Raw genomic sequence first — 27,043 nt, 5'->3', positions numbered from 1 at the left:
CCTAATGAAACTTCAAAGCTTTTGCACAGCAAAGGAAACCATAAACAAGACGAAAAGACAACCCTCAGAATGGGAGAAAATATTTGCAAATGAAGCAACTGACAAAGGATTAATCTCCAAAATTTATAAGCAGCTCATGCAGCTCAATAGCAAAAAAACAAACAACCCAATCCAAAAATGGGCAGAAGACCTAAATAGACATTTCTCCACAGAAGATATACAGACTGCCAACAAACACATGAAAGGATGCTCAACATCTCTACTCATTAGAGAAATGCAAATCAAAACTACAATGAGATATCATCTCACACCAGTCAGAATGGCCATCATCAAAAAATCTAGAAACAATAAATGCTGGAGAGGGTGTGGAAAAAAGGGAACACTCTTGCACTGCTGGTGGGAATGTGAATTGGTACAGCCACTATGGAGAACGGTATGGAGGTTCCTTAAAAAACTACAAATAGAACTACCATATGACCCAGCAATCCCACTACTGGGCATATACCCTGAGAAAACCATAATTCAAAAAGAGACATGTACCAAAATGTTCATAGCAGCCCTATTTACAATAGCCCAGAGATGGAAACAACCTAAGTGTCCATCATCGGATGAATGGGTAAAGAAGATGTGGCACATATATACAATGGAATATTACTCAGCCATAAAAAGAAATGAAATTGAGCTATTTGTAATGAGGTGGATGGACCTAGAGTCTGTCATACAGAGTGAAGTAAGTCAGAAAGAGAAAGACAAATACTGTATGCTGACACATATATATGGAATTTAAGAAAAAAAAATGTCATGAAGAACATAGGGGTAAGACAGGAATAAAGACACAGACCTACTAGAGCATGGACTTGAGGATATGGGGAGGGGGAAGGGTAAACTGTGACAAAGTGAAAGAGCGGCATGGACATATATACACTACCAAACGTAAGGTAGATAGCTATTGGGAAGCAGCCGCATAGCACAGGGAGATCAGCTCGGTTCTTTGTGACCGCCTGGAGGGGCGGGATAGGGAGGGTGGGAGGGAGACGCAAAAGGGAGGGGATATGGGAACATATGTATATGTATAACTGATTAAATTTGTAAAACAAAAAAAATAATAATAATAAAAAAAATTAAAAAAAAAAAAAACATCATAGTGCTGGCACAAAAACAGACACATAGATCCTTGGAACAGAAGAGAGAGCCCAGAAATTAACCCATGTACCTATGGTCAATTAATTTATTACATAGAAGACAAGAATATACAGTGGGGTAAAAACTGTCTCTTCAATAAGTGGTATTGGGAAAACTGTTCAGCTACATGGAAAAGAATGAAATTAGAACATTTTCTCATACCATCTACAAAAATAAACTCAAAATGAACTAAAGACCCAAATGTAAGCCTGGAAACCATAAAACTCTTAGAAGAAAACATAGACAGTACACTCTTTTTTTTTTTGTATGTGGGCCTCTCACTGTTGTGGCCTCTCCCGTTGCGGAGCACAGGCTCCGGACGCGCAGGCTCAACTGCCATGGCTCACGGGCCCAACTGCTCTGCAGCATGTGGGATCTTCCCGGACTGGGGCACGAACCCATGTCCCCTGCATTGGCAGGCTCACTCTCAACCACTGCGCCACCAGGGAAGCCCGACAGTACACTCCTTGACGTCAGTCTTAGCAATATCTTTTTGGATCTGTCTCCTCAGACAATGGAAACAAAAGCAAAAATAAATAAATGGGACTTAATTAAACTTAAAGGCTATTGCACAGCAAAGGAAACCATTGACAAAATGAAAATACAACACACTGAACAGGAGAAGATATTTGCAAATGATATGTCTGATAAGGGATTAATAACAAGCTCATACAACTCAATATCACAAAAACAAACAAGCTGATTTGAAAAATGGGCAGAGGACCTGAACAGGCATTTTTCCAAAGAAGATGTACAGATGGCCAACAGGTACATGAAAAGATGCTCATCATCACTAATCATCAGGGAAATGCAAATCAAAATCACAATGAGCTATCACCTCACACCTGTCAGAATTGCTATTCTCAAAAAGACAACAAATAACAAGTGTCAGTGAGAATGTGGAGAAAGGAAACCCTAGTATACTGTCTGTGAGAATGAAAATTGGTATAGCCACTATGGAAAACAGTATAGTGGATCCTCAATAAATTAAAAATAGAACTACCATATGACCTAGCAATTCCTCTACTGGGTATACATCTGAAGAAAACTAAAACACAAATTCAAAAAGATATATACACCCCAATGTTCATTGCAGCATTATTTACAATAGCCAAGTTTTCACCAACAAATGAGTGGATAAAGAAGATATAACGGAATATATATATTAATATATATATTATGGTATATTAGCCTTAAAAAAGAATGAAATTTTGCCATTTGCAGCAACATGGATGGTCCTGAGGTTATTATGCTTAGTGAAATAAATCAAATACTGTATGTTTTCACTCATATGTGGAGTCTAAAAATTAAAACAAATGAACGAATATAACAATACAGAAACACACTCATAGTTATAGATAACAAACTAGTGGTTACCAGTGGGAAGAGGTGAGGGGAGAGGGGCAAGATAGAGAAAGGGGAATAAGTGATATAAACTTCTAGGTTAAAAAATAGGGGCTGCGGGGGCTTCCCTGGTGGCTTGGTGGTTGGGAGTCCGCCTGCCGGTGCAGGGGACGCAGGTTCGTGCCCCGGTCCGGGAGGATCCCACGTGCCACGGGGCGGCTGGGCCTGTGAGCCATGCCCGCTGAGCCTGCGCGTCCGGAGCCTGTGGTCCGCAGTGGGAGAGGCAACAACAGTGAGAGGCCCGCGTACCGCAAAAAAAAAAAAAAAAAGAAAAAAGAAAAGAAAGAAGGGGGGCTTCCCTGGTGGTGTAGTGGTTAAGAATCCGCCTGCCAATGCAGGGGACACAGGTTCGAGCCCTGGTCCGGGAAGATCCCACATGCCGCAGAGCAACTAAGCCCACGCACCACAGCTACTGAGCTTGTGCTCTAGAGCCCATGAGCTACAACTACTGAGCCTGCGTGCCTAGAACCCATGCTCCGCAACAAAGCCACAGAAATGAGAAGACTGCACAACACAAGGAAGAGTAGCCCCCGCTTACCGCAAACAGAGAAAGCCCATGCGCAGCAATGAAGACCCAACACAGCCATAAATAAATAAATAAATTTAGAAACAAATAAATAAGACACCGAGATGTACAGCACAGGGAATACAGCCAATATTTTATAATAACCTTATATGGAGTATAATCTATAAAAATACTGAATCACTATGTTGTACACCTAAACTAATATAATATTGTAAGTCAACTGTACTTCAATTTTTAAAAAGTAAGAAAAAGAGAAAGAAGTAAAAAAATCTAGAAAATATAGATTAATCTTTGGAGATTAATCATAATTATTCCACAGAGAAATAAATACTGTTAACAATTTGTTATATATCTTTCCAGAACTTCTTTCTATGTATATACACATAAGTAAATAAACCAATACTCTTTTTTAATCAAAAACTACCTGGGTAAACTCATTGAGGAGTCTATGAAATAATGCTAAAAATAATTACAACTAGCATTTGCATAGCACTTTAGAGTGGCTAATTCTCACATGAAAAAATAAGAACTAATTACCAATTATTCAGCATCCTTTTTGAGAATCAGTGTGCCAGGTGCTGAATTAGGCATTTACTTTAGTCCTCTGTTTGATATCTCTCATAAAGTCTGTACAGTCCCCATTTTACAGATTATCTAAGTCTCAGTGGAGTGCCTGAATTCACCTGTTAAAACATGGATTGTGTCATGGTTTTACTCAGCACTGTATCTCAGAGAATAGCTCAGTGCCTTGCACTGTGCCTCGCAGAGAGTAGGCACTCATACATAGTTAATGGATGAAGGAATAATTAAATCACATGCCTTTTCATTAATTCTTACTGCCTCTGATTGATGCAGAGAGGCTTTCTCCAGAGGAGATTTACTTCCTGGGCCTTCATTCTCTAGCAATGATTGCTCACCGATTAGGGATTTGACGGCTCATGGAAATGTGTCTATGTTATATTCATTATCTAGGGCAATGGTTCTCAAACTGTGGCCCCTGGTCCAACAGCATTGGTGTCACATGTGAGCTTGTTAGAAATGCAAATTCATGGATCCCATTCCAGACCACTGAATTAGAATTTCTGGGCACGAGTCTCAGGAAGCTGTGCTTTAAATTAGCTTTCCAGATGATTCTAATGAACGTTAAAATGAATGTTAAATTTTGAGAAGGATGGGGAATAAATGAATTTCTTCTTGTCCTGAGACTCACAATAATAGTATAGCTTGGCTGATTGGATGGATGGAGGAGGCATTTACAGAGATTGGGAAGACAGGAGGGGCATGTTTGGATGGAGATTGGGGTTTGGTATGTTAAATTTGGAGTACCCGTGGGATATACAGGTGAAGCTACCTGGAGGCATCTGCAAGGACTGAGTTAGAGATATAGATTTGGGAGTGGTAGTTGAAGCCACAAATAAGAGTACCCAGGATAGTGGGAAACACTGGAGAAGAGGAGGGCCATTGAGTAATAGCATTATTTAAGAGGAGGAGGGGAGAAGTGCTCAGAAAAAGAAGAATTTGAGGACAGTCATTCTTCCTTGTGAGTGACTTGCATCGGAATGTTTGTCTCATCTTCCCCTCTGGATTATAAGCTCTTTAAAGCCCGGAACGGTGTAAACTGTAATAGGTCCCTCAAACAAAAGTACATTGCTGCATAACCTGTAAATAATCAATGAATTCCTACCAGGATTTTGCTTTGCAGAAATCCAATGTGATCAGAGCCGTGAGCAAGATGTTTCCCCCAAAAGACACATATATAATTTCCCAATGGACAGTGTGGCAGATTAAAAATAAGTGAATAAATAGAGGGCATCATGTGTAATCCACTGATATCTATGCTAATCACATTAATCAGAGTGAATTAATTACACCTGAAAACATGAAAAGTTAAATTCCTTAGAAAATCAATTCATTAAACTCATATTGGAATGCACAGTCAACAACCTCCATGTTTAGAAACTATCAGCATGATTTGTGGCAACTTCTGATTTACTAATGAAACTGCTTAAAACATTTTTAAAGGCAATTGTAATTACTGTCTGGCATTTGATGGAAAGGAATCTTGTCAGCATTGTCCCTCGTGTGTCAACTGTCACAATTTTCTAAAAATTTTGAGGTGAAAAATAGGCAGGCTCTACTATTTGCTAGCCTCGATTAGGGTTAATTCAATGTGTGTCTGCAAATAATAGTGTTTAATGTAATCTCTCTAATTACAGATAAAACGCATTTTCAGTCATGCTCATCACTGACAGTATTTTGGGATAAGTTAAACTGACAGCTGCTTTCTAAAGGGAAGGGAAAAAACAAACATTCCTTGGGGTTGTGTTGATTTTCTCTCTCTCTCTCTCTCTCTCTTTGGCATTGAAGTTCAGAAAAATATGAGACTAGACACTTTGGCTCTAGATACCAACTTCAAAAATCATGACATAGTCTATCTCTTGGGAATTTGATGTGGTTTCCATCTCCCACCTCCATCAATGACTATCTAACTTGAATTCACTAAGTAAGCATTTCTAAGGGTTTCTGGTGAACCCGGCACTGTGCTAGGTACTGAGGATGATTCTACCAAAACTACCCTTCACAATGGCTTCATGAGCCAAGTCAAGCTTCCTACTATACTAGACATGATAGTTACAGTGCCACTATATTTACAGCCCCTTCAGATTTAAACTATTCAGGTCACAATATTTTCTGAAGGGTCAATGCATGTTCCTCTTCAACCACAGTTAACTGATGGGGTAGGGAGATGGTTCTACTTCTAGAGCAACACCAGAAATAGGGATGACATCAGCAGTACAGCAAGACAGTCCATTAACAGAGCTAAGCAAACAGAACTGGGAAACTGAAGCCAGAGCTAATGTAAAAATTGGCAGCATTTGCAGATATCTTGAGGAAGTCTTTGGACCTCACTATTTGTGGAATAGGGAGTTCAAAACAATCCCTTCTAGATCCTAAGGAGAAGAGGCCCCAGCTAACATGTGGGTTACAATACCAATCAGACATATTCCAGGACCAGCCCTATGTACAAGTCATCCTAAAATATCACCTATTATGATACTACTCTTGATTCTTCTCCAAGCTGAAATTTCTACCCATAAAGCCACTTTCTGGGGCCAAACAATAATAATGTTGTCTCTAGAAGGCCACTGTCAAATGCCATCTGGAAGGAGAGAGTGACATATAGGACATAGTACCCAGACGACAATTTCACTTATATCCCATTGACCAGAACACAGTGCCAAGACCACCCCTAGCTGCAAGGAAGTCTGAGAAACGTGTTTATCCTGAGTAGCTATGTGCCGGGCTAAATATTCTATTCCTATGTAAAAAGGTTTGACAGTTTCTTATGAAGTTAAACCTACCCAGCAATTCCACTCCTAGGTATTTACTCTAGAAAAATGAAGCATGTTCACACAAAGGCCTGTAGGTAAATAGGCAGCTCTATTCATAATTGTATAAAACACAACATGGTGCCATTTTATAAATGCTGAGTTAGCAAAAATAAAAAATCCTGATGAATTCAAGTGTTGGGGAAGATGTAGAACAGATGGAACCCTCATATAATGTTGTTCAGAGTGTAAATTGGTACAACCACTTTTGAAGAATATTGGTATACCCAGTACAGGAGAAGATTTGCATACTTTATAACCTAGCAATTCTACTTCTTGGTAATCCTAGAGCAGTGATTCTCAAACTTTAGCATGCATCATAATCACCTGGAGGGCTTATTAAAACACAGATTCTTAAGCCCTATCCCCAGAGTTTCTGATTCAGTAGGTCTGGGGTGGGACCTGAGAATTTACATTGCTAGCAAGTTCCCAAGTGATGCTGATGCTACTGGTCCTGGGACCACACTTTGAAAACCACTAGCCTAGAAAAATTCTTGCCTGTGTTTATCAAGAGATGTGTACAAAAATGTTCCTGATATTATAGCTTGTAATAGTAAGAACATGGAAACTTAAATAACAACTTAAGTAACAACTTAAAAACAACAACTTAAAAACAACTTAAATAACCATTGACAGGACAGTGAATAAAGAAATTATAATGTATTAAAAGAAGTACTACAAAGCAGTGAAAATTAATGAATTAGAGCCATATGATATCATGGATACATATATTTAAAAAATTGAAGTATAGTTGATTTACAATGTTGTGTTAGTTTCTGGTGTACAGCAAAGTGATTCAGTTATACATATACAGATTATTTTCCATTATAGTCTATTACAGTATACTGAATATAGTTCCCTGTGCTATATAGTAGGACCTTGTTGTTGATCTATTTTACATATAGTAGTTTGTATCTGCTAATCACAAATTCCTAATTTACCCCTACCCCCTTCGATAACCATAAGTTTGTTTTCTATGTCTGTGAGTCTACTTCTGTTTTGTAAATAAGTTCATTTGTATCATTTTTTTAGATTCTACATACAAATGATATCGTATGATATTTGTCTCTGTTTGACTTTTTGCTTAGTATGATAATCTCTAGGTCCACCTATGTTGCTGCAAATGGTATTCTTTCATTCTTTTTTGTGGCTGAGTAATATTCCATTGTGTGTGTGTGTATGTATATATATACACCTCACATCTTCTTTATCCATTCATCTGTTGATAAATAAACATAATTTTGAGCAAAGAGAAAAACAAGTTGCAGAAAAATGTATACCTTATGATACAACTAATATAAAATTTTAAAAGTGTAACTCTAAACAGTAAATTGTTTAGGAATATATACATATGCAATGATAAACCAAAATTCAGGCTGTTGGGGAGAAGGGGGCAATACGATTAGGGAAGCATAGAGATTCCAACAGTTCTAGAGTTGGGTGGTAAGTTCATAGATGTTTGTTATAGTATTGTTTTGTATGTATAAATCATTTTATAATTATTTTTTGGTTTTAAGTCAGTTTCATTTTTTGTATATATGAATTACTTTACTTTTTTCTTTTCAATAGGTTTTATTTTTCCAATTTTATATTATTTTAGTTTCCCATAGAATCTCTTGGCAATGTAGGAAGCAAAAATGCAAATATATAAGGATGTGCTCTTTATTTTTTTAAAATAAGAAGAAAAACCTAAGTATGTTCATATGGACAATGAAACATATGAAAGCAGCTATGTTAGGTTAGTATATTTATGTGTCTTTCTTTATATATACTTAAAAACACCTTTGTATAATTCTAAACAATTGATTAGAAACTGGCAAGGAAAATGTTCAAGGATGAAATGATCGGGGGAAGAAATTAGGATTTTAGGAATAAAAGGTGGAAAGTGTGTTAGGAGACTCACATGTTCAATGGGCAAAATGAAGGCCAGGCTGCTGGGAAGAGAACAACTCTGAGATGGTCAAGGACTGTCTGGTTCTCTGCATTGCTCCAGCAACTCTCTGCAGGGACAAGGAAAGCAGATTATGGGGATGATGAGGTTGGTCTTTGTGGGTTTACTGAACGTGGTCAGAAGGGAACAGAGAGGTGGTTGTAGAATCTGAAGGAGGACAACCGTTAAGCTGTTGACTATAGCGCCTCAGTGTAAGTTTTAAATCAGCTGGAAATTGGGAAGTTGGCTGGAGCAGGAAAGAGTTGTGAGGGGTTGAATGATTGCAGTCCACTCTGTGTATAGAGAACATTTGTGTTTAGAGGGGAAAGCACCCGAAAGGGATCCCAAAAGTGGAGCAGGGCTTCATTATTACAAGGCTCTGTGGGTCTAAGGCTGGTGAGGGACAAAGTTAGAGTACCTGGAGAAAAAACGGTGGGGGACATGAGTCAAGGAATCTGAAGAATTAGTAGGACAGGTAATAAATTTGACAGAAAGAGAAAATGAGGTTGTGTCACTCTATAGGCTAGTAGCTCTGGTGCTTGGGTAGAGTTTCTTACCACTTGCTGATGAGCCAGGAACTGAGGGTAAATGCTCTCTCTGCTTCAGAGAGGAGCAGGGGTATAAAGACCAGCACCAGGAAGACTGCCAGGGGTTGCAGAGCCATATTGACATGTGTTCAAATCCCATGGGCTCTTGGGCAAGGTACTCACCCTCTCCTAGCCTCTTTCCCCATTTTCAGACAGGGAATAATGACACCTTCTCAGAAGTAGTGAACATTAAGTGTGATCATGTATGAGCATATCTACTGGAGTATCTGGCACACATAATAGATGCCTAATAAATGTTGAGTCTCCTCTTCTCCTTGAATCAAATGCCCTTAGAGCCCCAGCCTGGAGGATGACAAGCATCATAGCAGGTAATCGGGTAAGGGGCCAGTGATCCTTGGGCTCCCAGTTGGAGCCATGAAATGGGCAGAGTTTAAAAAAAAAACAAAACAGGAATGAGTGTGTTTGCAACACTAACCAAACAGAACACACAAACAAAAAGTATTGTCTATGTTAGTGTCACAACTCAGCGATGACCCTGAGGAATAATTCTCTTAAATATCTTTTGAAGAATTTTGTTCATGGTGAGGGGTGTCATATAATAGAAGGTGCAAAAATCCTCTTTGAAACATGATGAGATTTTCAACCCATTGGGCTGAAAGTATGGGCTTTTTCAAAGAAAAGTATGGGCTTTTTCAAAGAAAAGTAGTTGGACAAGATGATGGACCATTTAATACTCTTAGATTTCAGTCTTTTCCGTTTTTGATTTTAGTCTTTCCCATTTTTCTCCTAGTCCTAGAACAAAGGTTTATAAGCAGCTTGCTCGTGGAGCTACCAGAGAGAAGGAAATGGGGAGGGTCTGAAATCAGTGCCTAAGGCAGAAAAAACAAACAAACCCCAAATCACATATAATCAAGATTATCTTTGAAAATAATTTACATAATACTTAAGCTCAAAGGTCAACATTTAGCCAAAAGAATTGAAAGCAAAGTCTTGAAAAGATAATATTTGTACACCTATGTTTATACCAGCATTATTCACAATAGCCAAAAGGGGGAAGCAAATCAAGTGTCCATTGACACGTGAATAGGTAAACAAGATGTGGTATATTATGTGGTATGGAATATTATTTAGCTTTAAAAAGGAAGGAAATTCTGACACATGCTCCAACATGGATGACTCTTGAGAACATTATGTTAGGTGAAATAAGCCAGACACAAGAGGACAAATACCATGTGATTCCACTCATATGAGGTACCTAGGGTAGTGAAATTCACAGAGACAGAAAGCCCTTGGTTACAAGTGCTGAGGGAGGGAGGAATGGGGAGTTATTGTTAATGGGAACAGAGCTTCAGTTTTGCAAGGTGAAGAGTTCTTGAGATTGTTTAAACAATATGAATGTACTCAACATCACTGGATACTTAAAAATGGTTAAAATGATAAGTTTTATGTGTGTTTTACAGCAATTTTTTTAAAGTCAACAATTAACTTCTTGCATTATCTTTGTGCATTTAACTTATGCAAATTCAACCGAAGGTAAATAAATGCCCCTTATCTAAAACTGATCTTCCTTGCCTCCCTCCCCATTCAAACCAGACTTTTGCCCCTAGAGTCTCCGAAAAAGGAGCTTCCCCACTCCCCCTTTCTGTTTTCCCTTTGGGCCAAGCACCTATATTTGAATTTATATGCAAGACGGTGCTCCGCTGTATCTCTCATTCTCTTCTTACTGTATTTTATAGTTGAGGAAATGAAGGCACTGGCAAGAGGCAGGGAGAAGGGTTTGGCTCCTAGACCACACACAGCACTTAGAAAATACTTTATGCATGAACTAATGAAGAAAATCATGAGAGCTCCCACGTTTCTAGTTTTGAGCTATCAGTGCACACAAAAAAACCATATTTGTACTAACTTGGAATATGTGTTTGGGGTAGAGCTGAATAAAAGTTGTATTTGCATTGCCCACAGAGGGGTTTCTAAGCAATGTAGTAGTAATGGCTTCAGCAAAAAGGCAGAGAGTACCAATCAATCTTTGAGAACTCTTACACTGATTCTTGTAAATTCTGGTTCACAAACAACTGATATCCTGTCATCGTGATATAGAAATAAATCCTTCATACCCCTAAATGATAAGTTTAGGCAACAGATTTTTAGCTCCACTTATGTTATATACAGTTGAAAGCAAAAACTTCATACACTGTGCATGTTTGTATCTCCTCAAAGCACCCAACTGTGCTTTGCCTGCAGGAAGTAGTCAATAAATGGTTATTGAATTTAGAATGTCCTTCTTCCCAATCAGTGAGGTTTAATATATTTCCAATTCAGAATGCCTATTAATTTTTCAGCATTAGTAAGCCTTTTAAAAAATCCATTTGGGATATGTTTAAGAGTTCACAGCAAATACCATTATATAAATGGTTAAGAAAATACTGTTAAATGAAGCGTGCTTATTCAACACACCAGTAGCCATTGATAAAATGTAATTTAATTTAATCATTTAACTTTACATTGTTAATGTACAAGAGCATTTCTTTCAAACAGGTTAACACACACTAAAGAGCAATGCTGTTAGAGGAGCAGAGACACTTTGGAAAACTCTGCTGTCTGAAATGAAAGCAAGGCACTCTCCATTAACAGCTGGTGGATTCCTGATTTCCGCCCACAGAAGGCATGTTCGCACTGAGAGAGCTCTCCCACAAGGGAAGAATCACCTGCTTTAATTCTTGCTGCCCTCATCTGAGCTAGTTTGGTCATCCACTCTGTATAAACTTGTGTGTCAACATTAAGGTAAAAAAAGAGACTTGAATTGATAGATGACTTGGTGGGGGGGGCTCTCATAGTTGTAATAACTATGGAAGACAGAAAGAAGAACGCTAGCTATAATCTTTATTTTCAGCACTCGTGTCTGGACCTATAACTAAAAACCTTCATTCCTTCCAACCAATCAATATTGGCTAAAAAATCTTTTCCTTAAATCTGATGGGTGTAAAAATGAAAAGCGACAGCATTTCTCTAGGGCTCTGTTTTTTTGTTTTGTTTTGTTTTTCCTTTATAGACATGACAAAAAAACAAGGATTAACATTCCAAGACTAACAGTGCACAAAAGGGTTATATGTATGCACAGTATTTCTAATTTATCCAAATTCATTTTGAATTTGGTCTGAAGCTACCTTGTATGAAACGTTAGCTTTCCTGATATTTAATAATGTTTATTGTGTTTGCATATAAGCTAAAAAAATTACTGCAAAAGTACTACTTTTTCAAGGTAAAATGTAAATAAATATTAGTGGTTATTTCTAAAAGCCTGTTTCCCTACAGGTGCAGTAAATTAAGTAAAAAGACCATGGAAAGAAGAATTAGGTCCTAGTCTTGATTATGTTACCAGCTGTCTGACCTTGGGTAACTCTTTGCCTTTTGCTGGGCCCCAGTTTTCTCCTCTATGAATTTCAGGGTGGGTGGACTAGTTGACAAGTCAGGCCCCTTCTAAGTCTAACATTCCAAGATCCTAACATTCCAGATCCTATCATCTTGATATAAAAATAATAATCTCTCACAAAAGCTCACACAAACATAATACATGATCAAATATCAGAATGACTCTTGGAAAAAAACATATATGATTTGCTATCTTGGCTATCGTTTGCAGCAATTAGGCAATTCATTTGGCATTTGTTTGATTGTATAATTTAATGACAATATAAACAGCATAGTTTTGTTCTTTTTCCTTTAAAAAGACTAAAGCAAAAATGATTTAAAGCTAACAAAAGCTACTGTGACATCAGTTTGACATTCAAAGTTTGTTTCTTAGCAAAATGGCCAAAGATATTTTGACTTGATACAGAGTATATAATATAAAGACTTTTAGACCTAAAAATCTTCAAACATTATTTGAATTTAGCAAAACATAAGCAAAATTTTAATATCAAAGTGCTAAACAGTACTGCCTTAAAAGTCACTGCAAATGAACCATAAAATAACCGCATGGGAAGTAACATTTATTGTACAAATGGTTAATAAAAAGACAAATTATAAATATATATATGTAACCTGCTATATTTATATATATATTTATTTAATTTCTAATTGGTGTATCCAAGTTCACTGTGAACACCCCATTTAAGTATTCTGTAACTCAGCTTCCAGGAGCTGGTGGTCTTGCAATAAATACAGGCAAAGCTATTACAATATAACGTGCATACAAATGTTTATACAAATAAAGACACTATGCAACAAATTATCTCATAATAATATGGCATTAACAGTATAAACATACAAAAGGGAGTACGAACACGGAATGTTGAAACGCAGCCCACTAATCCTTTCTAAGTACTTACATTCACACTATTTTTTTTTATAATAAGACTTGCTTTTTCTCCAAAATTATCTCTTTAACCAATAACAAAAATTAAATTATATATATTTTAAAAACCTTATTATCCCTGGTGCTTACCCTGTATGATCCATTCCTACTCATTTGCATGTTCTCATCTAGGGTTCAAATGCTTAAAACTCATTGAATGCTCCTGGGCCTTCTGAATGAATGTGTCAGTCGGGTTTCTGTAATTGAAGAAAGTTTAGGGAACTCCGGCTGGATTTACAGAACATGACAAAAAAAAAGCTGTATGCAATCCATCTTATAATCTGAGCCCCCTTTAGGACAGTTGGACAGTCAGGGCAGGAATCTGTATCCATCAAGAATGGCCTAAATTCTTGGATGGACCATACCTCAGAAGGGTTCTAAAGGGCAGGTGGACAAAGCCTCTACTAGGAAAATTAGCATGTGTCATTTGCTAACATGACTGCCTCCTTTCAATTTCCATATAAAATAAAGGAGAGTTAATAAACAAGACTTAGTAAGACAGCTCTTTAAAAATTGCACTTGTATATGGAAGCGAACAGCCATTATCATTTTGCTATGTCTGATTTATAGGTAATCCTCCGTCTTTCACCATTTGTTAAAATAAAATAAGGAAGAAAGAAATTAGGAAGAGGGAATTTCTGCTTTGTTTGCACCACATACGTACCCTTGATACAAGAAGTGTACTCTAAAGGGATCAATCTCAAGACACATCCTACCCTGGCGAACAACCCTTGGCTGTTCTTGTTTTTAAATACAAACCAACTATAACTGTATTCCCCAGAAAGAGTTTTAAAACAGTTATTATTATTTTTTTTTTCCTGCTGGGATAGCATTGTCCAAAGTGCTTTGTTAGCAATTTCTTAGAAAACCCTCATGAACTATACCCCCCCCACCCCAACCCCAAAGCCTAAATATAAAACACAACCCCAACACAATACTCTGCAAGTTTTCTGGCTTTCAGTTGTAAGGAAAAGTGCCAGAAAAAAAAAAAAAAAAGTCTTTCATTTCTACAGGAGCTTGCTTTTTCTCTTAAGGAAGGACAGAAAATGGTAGGTGTCCAGACCCATCCCTCTGCTGCTTAGCAAGCGGCTGCTAGCGGATAAGGCAGCTCCCTGCTCAGGCTGCTCCTGCTCAGAAAGGCAGGGTATCCAGGAAGAGCTTGTCAATGATGGAAGGTGGAGACACCAAGTCTTCCAGCTTCAGGTAGAAGATGCGCTGGAGGCCCAGGGTGCAGATCTTCCGCAGTTCTACCAGGGCACGTAGGACCTTGGGCTCAGTGGGCTCCAAAGCTTGTCCCTTACTCTGATGCTCTTTTAAGCTGCTTGTGATCTTGTTGCATAGCTCCTCCACTCTCTTTGGTTCTTTTAACCCATGTCGTTCTGCAGAGGGTTAGAAAAGGATAGAAAAATTTAGGAGGCAGTTACATCTTAAAAAACCCGGAATCCCTGGACTTCCCTGGTGGCGCAGTGGTTAAGAATCTGCCTGCCAATTCCGGGGGCACAGGTTCGAGCCCTGGTCTGGGAAGATCCCACATGTCGTGGAGTAACTAAGCCCATGAGCCACAACTACTGAGCCCGTGTGCCACAACTACTGAAGCCCGCGCACCTAGAGCCTGTGCTCCGCAACAAGAGAAGCCACCACAATAAGAAGCCCGCACACCACAACGAAGAGTAGCCCCTGCTCAACACAATGAGAGAAAGCCCGCGTGCAGCAACAAAGACCCAACACAGCCAAAAATAAATTAAAATAAACAAACAAACAAACAAACCCGGAATCCCTAATGGAGGCCTGTGTCCTGTTCTGCCAGTTGGGATGGCATTTTACAGTCAAAGTACCCTCCCTCTTAGAGGTAGTTTATGGCCTTTGGTATTAAACAACAACAGGGATTGAATCCCAGTCCTGTCACTTACTCACTGTGTCCCCTTGAGTAAGTCTCTTAACTTCTGAGCCCCAGTTTCCTTATAAAATGAAGATAATAATCATACCCAATTCAGGGTTTCTGGGAGGATCAGCTTGGGCGAATAATGCAGATGAAGTACACAGTTCCCGTCACAGAGCCACATTGAGTGAATAACAGGGTGGTTACTATTTTGCACACATTATCTGACTGAGGTCTTACAAAAGCCCCATCAGGAAGCAACTCTTTTTCGGAGTGACATGGAAACACATCCAGGCAAATGAAAAAATGTTCCCATCTTGACACACTGGGCTGGTAGTGCGGTTGTAATTTCCATTTGTTAATGCAAAGGCTGCCCTGCAAGACCTGATACAAAGGGCATTCTTGTATTTTCATGCTAACCAGTTTGAGAAGAATCCAGATTTTCTTTTCCTTGTTCTCCCAGCCCCATACTCCTATTGACCTACACCTGGCACACACTTACACCTGACCTACACCTGGTACAAAATATACGTTCCTCTGACATGGAGACGGAAAAGTCAAAGAGAAGAGAGGAGGCCCAGAGGAGGTGGTGCAAGCATTTTATAATGTGGCAAGACACGAACACCAGTAACTTATATTTTATAAAAATAATATATAAATTATCCCCATGTTAAATATTCTGATCTCTTATTCTGTAAACAAGGTTAAATGGTTTTCCCAAAGTCACACAGCTGCTAAAGGTTGGGATTTGAACCCAGTCTTCTGAGGCAGACTCTGTCCTCTTGCTCCAGAGCAATGTTGCATCTCCTTGCAAACAGAAAGGAGCATGACATCCAGTACAAATCAATTTGCTCTCCCTCAGCATGTAGATATCAGAGTCTCTTTCTGAGAGAAGAGAAAGAGAGAAGAGCTTGGCCCCTGTTATCTTAGTCAAAGTTTTCATCTCTTGGTGTATTTACATGTATAATAATAATTCTTGAGAGATGGAAGATATCCATCCAATGGGAAATCAAGTACTAGTTTTTAATTTTTCCTACAATAATTTTTTTTTAGTTGGGAATATTTTTGTTAGAAAAGTTAATTCCCAAAATCATCGGAAAAATGAAGCAACTATCTAAACAATTTTTTTTTTCTCTTGCCCTAAATAAAAGGAGGTCCAGGAACCAGGAGATCTGCATTCTTCCCCAGCTTGGCTAGTTGTATATGACTCGGGGAGTGCCTTCCTCTCTAGAGCCCCTATGAAAAGGAAGAGATTGGATTTAATGACCTCTAAGGTCCCTTCCAGCTCTGATGCACATTTATATATATTTATAATTATATTAAAGTACAACCATGAAAATTGCCAGCAGCATCTCAGTGGGCTGTAACTTACAGGTCTCTCATCTCAATGCAACATAATATAGAGAAAAGGTGACTGAACTTGGAGTCAGACAGACCTGGGTTCCATTTTTGGTTCTGTTACTTACTAATCATGTGACCTAATTGCTCTAAGCCTCAACATCCTCCTAGGAAAATGGGGATTAAAGGGTGGTAGATACACAAGTCTTTGTTGTAGTCTTCTTCATTCTTTTCTGTTTCTTAAATATTACACAATGAATTGAGAGAAAAATTGTGATTATGATAAAGCTCGCCTCCATGGTTTATTGTGAGGTTCAGCTAAGAAGATGCTACATAAAAGTGTTCTGCCAACAGTAGAGTGCTACATGCGTGGCACAGTCAGGCCCTAAGACAATACCTGACACATGGCAAATGGTTGGCAGCTGCAGGGTCAAACAAAGGCAATAAAGTCCCCCGACTCCCAAACTTTGCAGTGCAGGATTTTGCTTTCCCCCAGGAAGCTATTAACTAATCAGCCCAGGTGCAAAGCTGTCCTCTATGGTTTATCTTTACTAAATACATAGTCCCCTTGTTTTAGTCTCAGAGGAAGCACTCAAGAGTGAACTTCAACTGCAGTGGTGCTCTGCCTAAAGTTTTATTTTCCCTCAAAAGCAAAAAAGCTGGCTGCAAATTTGGCAGTAAATTTCAAGAGCTATAAAATGTTCATAGCCTCTGACCAAGTAATCCCATTCTTGGGAATTTATCTGAAGAAAACACTGAACAGAAGAATAAGACTATATGCATGAAGACATTTGGGGTAGCATTACCTATTTTAAAAAATGGAAAAAGATAAAGGGAAGAAGAATAGGGGAACTGTTAAGGGAAAAATGGTATGTCCTCATAATAGAAGATTCTGTAGACATCAAAAAGGACAAATATGAAGGCTGTGAAGCGACATGGCAAAATATATAATATCACATTAAATAAAGATTAGAATATAAAATGGTATCTAAGCTGTGATTCCATCCATGTAAAAAGTATTTCTGCATATAGAGAAGGATGAAAGGAAACAGAAAAGTGAAAATATTCATGAGATTGTCAGATAACTCTTTTCCTTTCTTTTAAAATATCCAGGTTAACGCTATTGGTATAATAAACAATGTTAAAATAGAACAAACTGGGATTTGGTCCTCTGAGAACCCCTCTAGTTGCTGTAACACGATCAAACGGTCATCTTGCTGATAGCAAATTCTATTAAATACTGAAATATATCAAGTTAGGTTCATAATGCAGGGAGAGATGCTTTTCCCAGAATAAAATACCGATCCACTGATTTAAGCTTTCCCTTCCTTTCTGTGCCTCATGCCTTGCAGTATATTCAAGATCCCATATTCATTATCAGGATGAAGAAACTGAGCAATGTGTGGGCTGGATTTCAGGAGGGGGTTGATTATGGAACCTTGTAACCAGACTTTCTCATGGCCAGACTCACAGAAGGTGCCTCGGAGTTTTCCCGGCTCTCCAACCAGTTGTGACTGCTCGATAACTATGGCAACCATTATTTATTCAGTGAATTCAAGTGGAGATCGATACCTCCTGCCAGCTGGATCAAGCCTAGGCCTGGAATTCCTTGAGGAATTCAGAGACACTCCTGTTAGAAGCCAAGGGCACCTTCTTTGTTGTTTTGAACAGCTACTGGATTTGTGGCTTCTTTACTCTTTCAAAAGGGCTGAGATAAAATTCAGTCTCCAGGCAAACTACTGCCAGCAGTCAGCAAGATTTTCAAATCTCTTGGGAGTCACTAAGTGTCTGGGACCTTCTGAGTAATTTGAAATTCCTTAAAACCCCAATCACTGACATTTTAGTTTAAGGGACCCCCTTTCATCTTGCAGCTTGGTAAACATGGCTGCAGAGCTGATATACAGAGAGTTCATAAATTCTAGGGGAAATCAGACATTCGGATTTTCCCCCTCCCTAGAGAATTATATACAGATTTCAGCTTAAGATCTTTGTCCACCATTAAATAAAACAAACTTCTCAGTATTTTTTGCATTTTGATCTACAACATTTTTACCCAATACTTCAGTATTTTAACTCAGCTTTATGTATTCAAAACTTTAAAATACAACTTATAGAAATGGTTACATAATGGATTTATATGTCGTAACCATAGAATACATGAATTGGAAAGAATTTGAGTTATTTAGTTCAAACTTTCTCCTAAGACAAGAATTCCCACTATGAGATACCACAAAGACAGTACCTGGCACCAGCTGGACTGGCAGTTCACTATTACACACTGATAATAAAAATATATTTAATAGCACTTCACATTGCATTTTTACTTAGATTATTTTACTGCACCCTCACAATAACCCTGTGAATTAGGCAGGACAAAGATGATTTTTATTTAATGAGTAAGAAGGCTAAGGCACAGAGAGTTAAGTGATTTGCCCATGGTCAAAATTAACAAGTGGCTAATTTCCTTCACACCAAGTCCAGAGATATTTCTATTGTACCTGGTTGCCTTGAACACTGTTAGAATGTTCTCCTCTTCCTGAGATTAACTCAGCCTCCCTGTAACTCCCTCCTACTTTCCCTGTACCTAATTAGCTAATTGACTAATTGCTTCTTTCAACAAATATTTGAGTATCTATTCTGTGCCAAGCAATGTTACAGCCACTGGGGTTAGAGCAGTGAACAAAGCAGACAGACAACAGACCGCACTCCTAACCTGCGTGGTGTTAGTATCTAAAGACACTGCTGGGTTCCTGTTCATTCTGGCTATCCATGCCATAGACATCTCTGCTAGGAGAGAGAGGAAGGCAGGCAGGAGGGAGGAGGAGAGACGGGAGGGAGGGAGGGAGAAGGGAGGAAACAGGGAGAGAGAGATCGAGAGAGAGGGGGAGGGACTGATTGAGTGAAATAATAAAGCTATTTAGGTTTGTGTTCATGTCCTTCCCTCTTCATCTAGTTAACATCTATTCATCCTTTACATTGCAGATCAAATAATTCTTCAGGGAAGCTTCCCTTTATACTCCCAGTCTAGATCATGTTCTCCTATGGCATTTTCTCTATTTTTTCCCTTTGAATGATATCAGGTTGAAATCAGATATTTTTATGACAATTGCCTCCTCCTCCATTAAATGTAAGCTCCATGGGGGCATAGACTGTACTTGCTCATCATTGTATCTCCAGCACCAAGCCTACTACATAGGAGATACCCAATAAATATCTGTTAAGTGAATATGTTAATGGAGGGACCTGTAAAATATATTAAATGAATACTAAACAGGTGGGTTGCTCAGAATAAATATACAAGTTGGGAGTTATTAAGAAGCTAACAACAGGAAAGAACTTAACAAACTCTAAAACCTACCACATCAGAAGCTTTGGAACCAGATTTCCTGGATGTAAAGCCTTGCTCTATCACTTTGTTAGCTGGGTGACTTTGGGTCTGTTTCCACATTCACAAAATAGAGCTAATAATGGTACCTGACTCCTGAGTTGTTGTGAGAATTAAATGAATTAAGACATGTGAAGTATTTGGAACAATGCCTGGCATATAGTAAGTACCTCATAAACATTAGCAGTATCTTCCACGTCCCCAGCTCAACTTTCCCTTCAACTTTCCTTCAAATCAGCCACTTCTGAGTTGGCCTATTAATGATTCCACAATCCTCCCCGTGACTCTCACAATCATCTCTAACAATTTTTCTCCCTGGCTCATATTTAATCCACTGCAAGAACTTTGATTATTATCTCTGCAATGTTCCTTGCACCTATCTTCTCTCAGTCTCACTGCCTCTGGACCAGGTTTTCAATATCTGTTATCTATATTGTTTTAATAGCTTTTGACTGGTCTCTCTGCTTCCCATCTCTGCTGTAACCCATCTCAGGTCCTTCCAAATCTATTTACTAAAGAACATTAAACAGATAACACAGGCAGACGCCTTGGCACAGTGCCTCGCACTGAGTATTTTAAAATGGTAGTTATTGTTAATTTCATGGAATGCTAATTACCAGTAGGTTCCCTTGTCCCTTGCTACCCAAGTGTGGTCCCTAGATCAGTGGCATCAACATCACCTGGGAGCTTGTTAGAATCTCAGGCCTTGCAGAGACCTACCTAATCAGAATCCTCAATTTAACAAGATGTCCAGTGATTTGCATGCACGTGAAAGCTGGAGAAGGTCTGTTATAGTCAACCTCAGTCCCCATAAGATGTTTGACCCAGTCTACAACTAGCATTCATTTAGTCTCTGTTCTGTAAACCTCACTCCCCAAGGCAGGAACTCACTGTCCATGGCTGCTTATTCCAATTTCAAATAGTTCTGTCTTTTAGAAAGTTTTTCTTATGTTGAGCTAAATTTTGCCTTCCTACAGTTTCCAGGTCTGCCTCTTAGACCCACACAAGAAATGCCAAATCTTCTTCCTCATGGCAAGGATCAGGGGATGAGGAAGGGGGTGATGATACCATCAGGAGCCTCAATAAGGAAAAGCAACTTTTGATTTTGAGCAGGTCTCCACACAGGCCAACCCAGCAAGAGCAATAATACAGGTCCAGCCAAAGGAGAAGGAGAGGAGAGCAACTGGGGGAGAGATGTGTGTGTAACTCAAACACCAACTAACAAACAGGACTTCCTGCTCGGAGCTCTACTTCTTTCTCTGGGAAGTCATCTCACTGCTACTTCTCATGTCATAATAACATCCTTTACCGACGGGCAGTCCCAGAGACACTGAGCCCACGCGGATCAGGAAACCACAAGTCAGTCAGCAACCTGTGCTCAGGCTGTAATAGTGCTTTTCAGTCTGTCTGTCTGTCTTTGATCTATTAGAGCAGGTGTCTGTCTCCCCAGCGAGACCACAAACTCTTGGAGGGTAAGGGATTTTATGCCTGGCACATAGAAGATGCTCAATAAATATTACTGAGTCAATCTGAATTGAAATAAGGTAGTTCTCAGGAATTCTAATTATTTTCTACTAACAAAGTGGTGGGCTAAAAATAAATAATTCAGCTTTTCCTAATTTGGGAAACTTTCTGCTATTCACAACTAACCCATCTATTCAACCAATATTTGCTTTGTGCCAGACACCTTTCAATGCTAAAGTAATTTTAAAGATGAATAAGACTCTCCCTGCCCTTAAGAAACCCTGGGTCTAGCTGGAAAAGGAAGACACAAAGAAATCGCTTAATGTAATGTGCATAAACAATTGTAGGGATGCATCAACATTTTTATGGATTCTTAGAACAGCTAGCTCTTCCTGGAAGTAAAACTCCTACCATTTAGGATAATAATAATAAAGATTTGTCTAATATTTTTTCTGCAAAGTATACATTAGCTCATTCAATCTTTACAAGAAACCTACAAGTAGACATTATTATCCCTGTGAAAAATGAGAAAACTGAGATTCAGAGAGGGTAAGGAACTTGCCCAAACTTGCAGAGCTAGGAATTAAGCAGGGTGAAGACTTGAACTCAGCTCTCCAATCTCCAAATCTCATGATAGCCTTTCTCCACTACCTTAAAAAAAAAAAAAACAGTATGGCCCTGCCAAGTTTTACACTTAGTTTTCCTTGTAATGTAGCCGATGGCTATATGTGATATAAAAACAGAGTAACCAGGTAACCATTTAGAGAGAACAGTGGAGCTCTGGGAAGACAGGTGGTAGAGGGTGTGGCAGGATCAGCCACCTGCTCGGTTCTGCCATGTCACTGTTTCATTGCTTTCTGCCTCCTCCTCAGTCTCAGAATTCATGTTCCAATAAGACAAAGAAAAAGACTACAGAAAGAAAAGAGCATTTTCTACCTGACGGAAGACATGAGTAGGGAAAGAAAGCCACGGGGAACATTCTTTTAGTGTAGTGTTTTGCAAAATGGCATTTGGGCACTCAAGTTCCCTCCACCATCTGGTCCAAAACTGCCTTTCCAATCTTATTTCTCTTTTTACTATATGGGAAATGCATTTTACTCTGAGGTTAGGTCATAATCCTAGGCCATAAGATAAATATTACATAGAATCAATATTTTTTCCTGAAAATTCTTTACATTTCCCCAAAGTGGAGGACATGCTCTCAGCTCTCACCACCAGAAGCAGAGAGACCATGGCCCACAGTGGATTCATGTCTTCTCTCTCACGCTCATTCAAAGACATAGAATCATCAAATGTAATAACTTGTACTCTTTTAATTTTTCTGTTCTTTCTACTGAGATTATATATAGGATTTAAAAGATACATAATGCAACTCCACCATACTTGCTTTTCCCCAAAATGTGTTGAAGTGTTCCATTGCCATGCCCTTGCTATGCTGTTTCCTCCGTCTGGAACGTCTTTCCTCTAAATGGTCTCATTTCTTGATACCACCTCCTTGGGAAGCTATTCATGACCAGCACCTCCACTTTTCTTCACCTGCAAAATGCTAGCAGTAGTCTGAACTTCCCCTGCACTTTTAAGGACCTGAGCACTCACCACCACACACTGAGTTCACGACATCATCATCATATATGACTTCCTAGTAGATACACTTTCTGACAGCAGAATTCACACATGACTCACCTTTGCATCCCTAGGGACTGTCACCATGCCCCACATATAGTAGGTCTTCAGTATTTACTTAGTGAATGGATACTTGTAAAATGGTAATTCCACACTAACTTTCTATTTGGGGGCCTTCTTATTTGTTACACATAATTAACTGCAACTAGATACCACCTCATTGATATTCCATCAGAAGCAAAGCATTTCCAGTACTCCTATGTCAGGAATATGTCACTGGAAAAGGGAATGGTTAGGGTAGATGAACTGGGGACCTAAAAACATTTGACAATCACAACTGTGGGGAATTCCCTTTCACTGTGCGAAAGGAGAGTGATCTGAAAGAAACCATTTCCTGCCCCACCTCGCCACCTAGTTTTTCACCAGGGCACATAGAGAGAGGTGGAGGAAGAGGAAAAAAAAAGAATTAGGAAACAAAGTCATGTTTGTACAAACTACCAATATTGTCCAGATTCTCAATACCTTTCTTGGAAAGCAAGACTGGTTAAACGTCTAAGACCCCATTTCCTTTTCATGAGTTCTGTGTGGTTTGGAGCAGACGATTTTGGGATGAATTCTCTGCTGCCAATAGCCCAACTGATATTCGACAAGCACCCTTTATGATCAATGGAGCTTATTTAGAAGTCAAGGTTTCCGGGTAGCCCATATTCAAATGAAAATTATTATCCACAACAATGTGCACTGCTGTTGCTCAGGCATTGCCTTTTCTGCCATTTCCTGATGCTTTCACACATTTCAAACCCCCTCCGAACCAGCAAATCACAAAGAGAGTTCTGCGAGATCCAGAAATGAGAGAAGAGGGTTTCTTTTTCTTGTGTGTTATAACCACAGCACCTGTAACACCCAGCTCTGCACAGGCTGCAGGACTGAGCACAGGATCTGGATACACCCCCTTAAGGACTGGGCCCATTGTAAGTGCCCAGTAACTGCAGCTGAATTCCTTTAATATCACTGTCCTTCTTTGAGCCTCTCTCAAGCATCCAAAGAGATATTCACCAAACACACTGCTTCTAAGGTCACCACCCGATTCCTCATGACACTGAGTTTGATTTTGGACCACCTAGGGTTTGCAGAAGGGGCAGGCATGTGCCTCATTTGAGGGAGTCCCTGTTACCATCCCTCCAGAGGATGGAACATAAGTGGATAAGAGTGCTTATTCTGAATCCAGTTTGGCTACATCACAAACCTAATTTTCTGTAATCCTTACTGCCACCTGAGGCAATAGATATTATTTTCCCCATTTTACAGATGGGGAAACTGAAGTTCAGAGAAATGCATTTCTCAATAGTACGTACTTATTAAATACACCATCCCAGATTCTAACCTGGGGATGGTGGTCTCCAAAATCCTTGCAATTTCTGCCATGCCAAACTGCTTCCTCCCTGAGCATGCCTCTACATAAATAGGCAGTGGATGAGCAGCTATAACTGCCGGACACACAGTAAACTGGAGGCAGAGACAAGACTAGCATCACCTTCTCCTAATTCCTAGTTTGTATTCTGTGCACTGAACTGCCGACCTCTCCAGGTTGGGATTGCCTGGCACCCGCATGCTGTGACCTCATTGTTGTCTATTAATTTCTACTTAAAGGGTAAAACAAAAAAAGATGTAGGCCTCGGGCCCTCCTCTTAAACCACAACTCTCACACCTGGACTGGCCTTTTCCCTCTTAGTCTCTTTCCTGCTAAAATCTGTGCTCAAAACCAGCTTTCAGGGTAGACCTCTCTAAAATGCAAGCCTGGCCATGATGCTCACCTCTGTGGATCCCCCACTGCTCTCAAGATAACCCCCAATCTTCTCACCTATGTGTGAAAGCTTCTTCATGCCATGCCCCACCCTAACCTATCACACCAGTCTCATTTCCCATCACTCTATTTTTTTACACATTTCCTTCCTGAAACGTATGACAGCCATATTTCCAATGGCTTTAGCACATTTTAATTTATGCCTAGAATTCTCACTCCTTCCATTTTAGCCTGGAGACATCCTACGCTTTTATCAAAGACCAGCTCACATTACCTCTTTCTTTTTCCCCTGGTTTGGACATATTTACTTCTTTTTTAAAAAGTTGTATTGGAGTATAGTTGATTTACAATGTTGTGTTAGTTTCAGGTGTACAGCAAAGCAAATCGGTTATACATATACATATATCCACTCTTTTTTAGACTCTTTTATGTTACGTCTTTTGAGAACACCACCCCCTACCATGGGTCTCTCAGCACTTTGTACCTACTCTCACATCCCCACCATAGCACTCAGCACCTTGTATCACATGGATTCTTTTGCATATTCTATCTCTTCTAGGGATGTGTGTTATCATCTCTGAAAACCCACTGACTTGCAGCAGAGTACCTAGATCAGGGGACATTTGTTTATATAGTAGACTCAAAACCCATTTCCATAGAGACATGGCAATGTGCTGGCTTTATTTACGGAAAGCAAAGGCTGGCTCTAGTTTTTGTGTCTGTTTTTCTAAATTAACTAAATTTCATATTTTCTAGTTTTGAAGGTTTAACTGTCCTAGGAAGAGGTGAATGGTTTTAAAATTGAACTGAAGAGCTTTAGTTGAAAGGTAGCCTTTGAGCCAATTTCATTTCAGTACTGCTGGAGTAATATGTCTGTGCCTTAAATGGGTTTATTTTCTTCAGGTGCTCCCTTACGTTGCCATTTGAAAGCCCCCTTAATCAAATCCATACTCTTGGAGACTGAGTTTCTTTTTGTTTTGTTAATGGCTCCCTTGGAAGTCTCTGGAACCCTCACAAAAGAAGGGAGTTTCTCATCTAGGATCAAAGACCAGGAGGAGTCAGGTTCCACTTGGAATACTAAGGGAACATGCTAGTGTCCTATTCCTCCCATGGAACATGCTTTTACTCTTCTTGACCTTCATGTAAACCATTAAATGATGAACCAGCTTAGCCTCTTAAGGTACTCAGACACATCTCACTTTAGCTAACAGATGTCCCAAGAAGGTGCATATAGATAATGCATCAGAAAGAAGGGCCCATCTGTGCCACAGGATGCATCTGGTCCTCTGTGAAACTCATCACCTGCCTGAAAAACATGTTTTCCATGGCCAAGAGTGTATCAAGAATCTGAAATTTAATCCTCAGTCCAACGGCCTAGCCTGTACTTGGGTCTGACGAAAAGGGTGGGAGGTGCACCCCTGGTCTGGCTAGCCTCTTCTGGAGCCTCCATCTACTGTCACTGTCTCACCAGGCCCCTGTTTGATCAAGAAGGATGAGATCGAACAGGAAACTCTGAAAGTGTAAAGGCGCAAAGGGGAGCTGGGGCCTGCGGCCTCCAGCAGCCACAGGGAGATGGTATCCCCTCTCTTACCCACTGTGCCTTTCTCTTTCTCTCTCATTCTGCCTTGGAATCCTTTATCTCCCAAAGGATAGAGAGGGAGAGACACGTAGGGAGAGAACGGCATAACAAAGAAGTTGAATATATTTCAGGCTTCTGCTTTTAACCCTTCAAAATCGTTGAGTCAAACCATTTTTGCTTTATATGAATATCCATTTTCCTCAGTCCTCTGCCAATCAAAGTTGCTAAATAAAGCTGTAAATAAATAAAGGTGCGTTTTATGTGCGTGCAGTTCTTTGGTTTTACTTTGGGTTACTAGCCAAGGACTGGGGAAAGGGGAAGACTTGCCCCTCTGCCCCACAGGAGCAGGCTGGTTAAGGTAATCTTCCTTCAAAACCCCCTGTAAAGATAACCCTGAAGCAGCGAGTCCAACTGTCCACAGAGGTCCTGTGGAAACTTAGATTTTCATATATTGGGTTTGTTGACAATAACCAAATAGACTGGGAATCCTCTTTCCTGGAAGTTCATGACAATAAGTTACAGGTGTATGTCTCTCTTTTTAAAAATTAATTAATTAATTAATTAATTTTTGGCTGCATTGGGTCTTCATTGTTGTGCACGGGCTTTCTCTTGTTGCGGAGTACAGGCTCTAGGCGCAT

The 27,043-nt window shown here is 39.5% G+C and overlaps 1 protein-coding gene across 1 annotated transcript in view; it reads right to left on the bottom strand.

Annotated features, from left to right (window-relative positions):
* Positions 1–14,264: 14,264 nt before the first annotated feature.
* Positions 14,265–27,043, bottom strand: part of NR4A3 (nuclear receptor subfamily 4 group A member 3) — a 34,101-nt gene continuing 21,322 nt past the window's right edge. The window contains exon 7 of the mRNA XM_060101058.1: positions 14,265–14,712. Coding sequence (XP_059957041.1) covers positions 14,465–14,712 — 248 coding nt within the window. The 3' untranslated portion in view covers positions 14,265–14,464. The remainder of the gene's footprint in view (positions 14,713–27,043) is intronic.

Source organism: Mesoplodon densirostris, chromosome 6, assembly GCF_025265405.1.
Source record: "Mesoplodon densirostris isolate mMesDen1 chromosome 6, mMesDen1 primary haplotype, whole genome shotgun sequence".
Lineage (NCBI taxonomy): Eukaryota > Metazoa > Chordata > Mammalia > Artiodactyla > Ziphiidae > Mesoplodon > Mesoplodon densirostris.
Note: the sequence above shows the minus strand (reverse complement) of the source record. Positions and strands in the feature narration are given on the sequence as shown.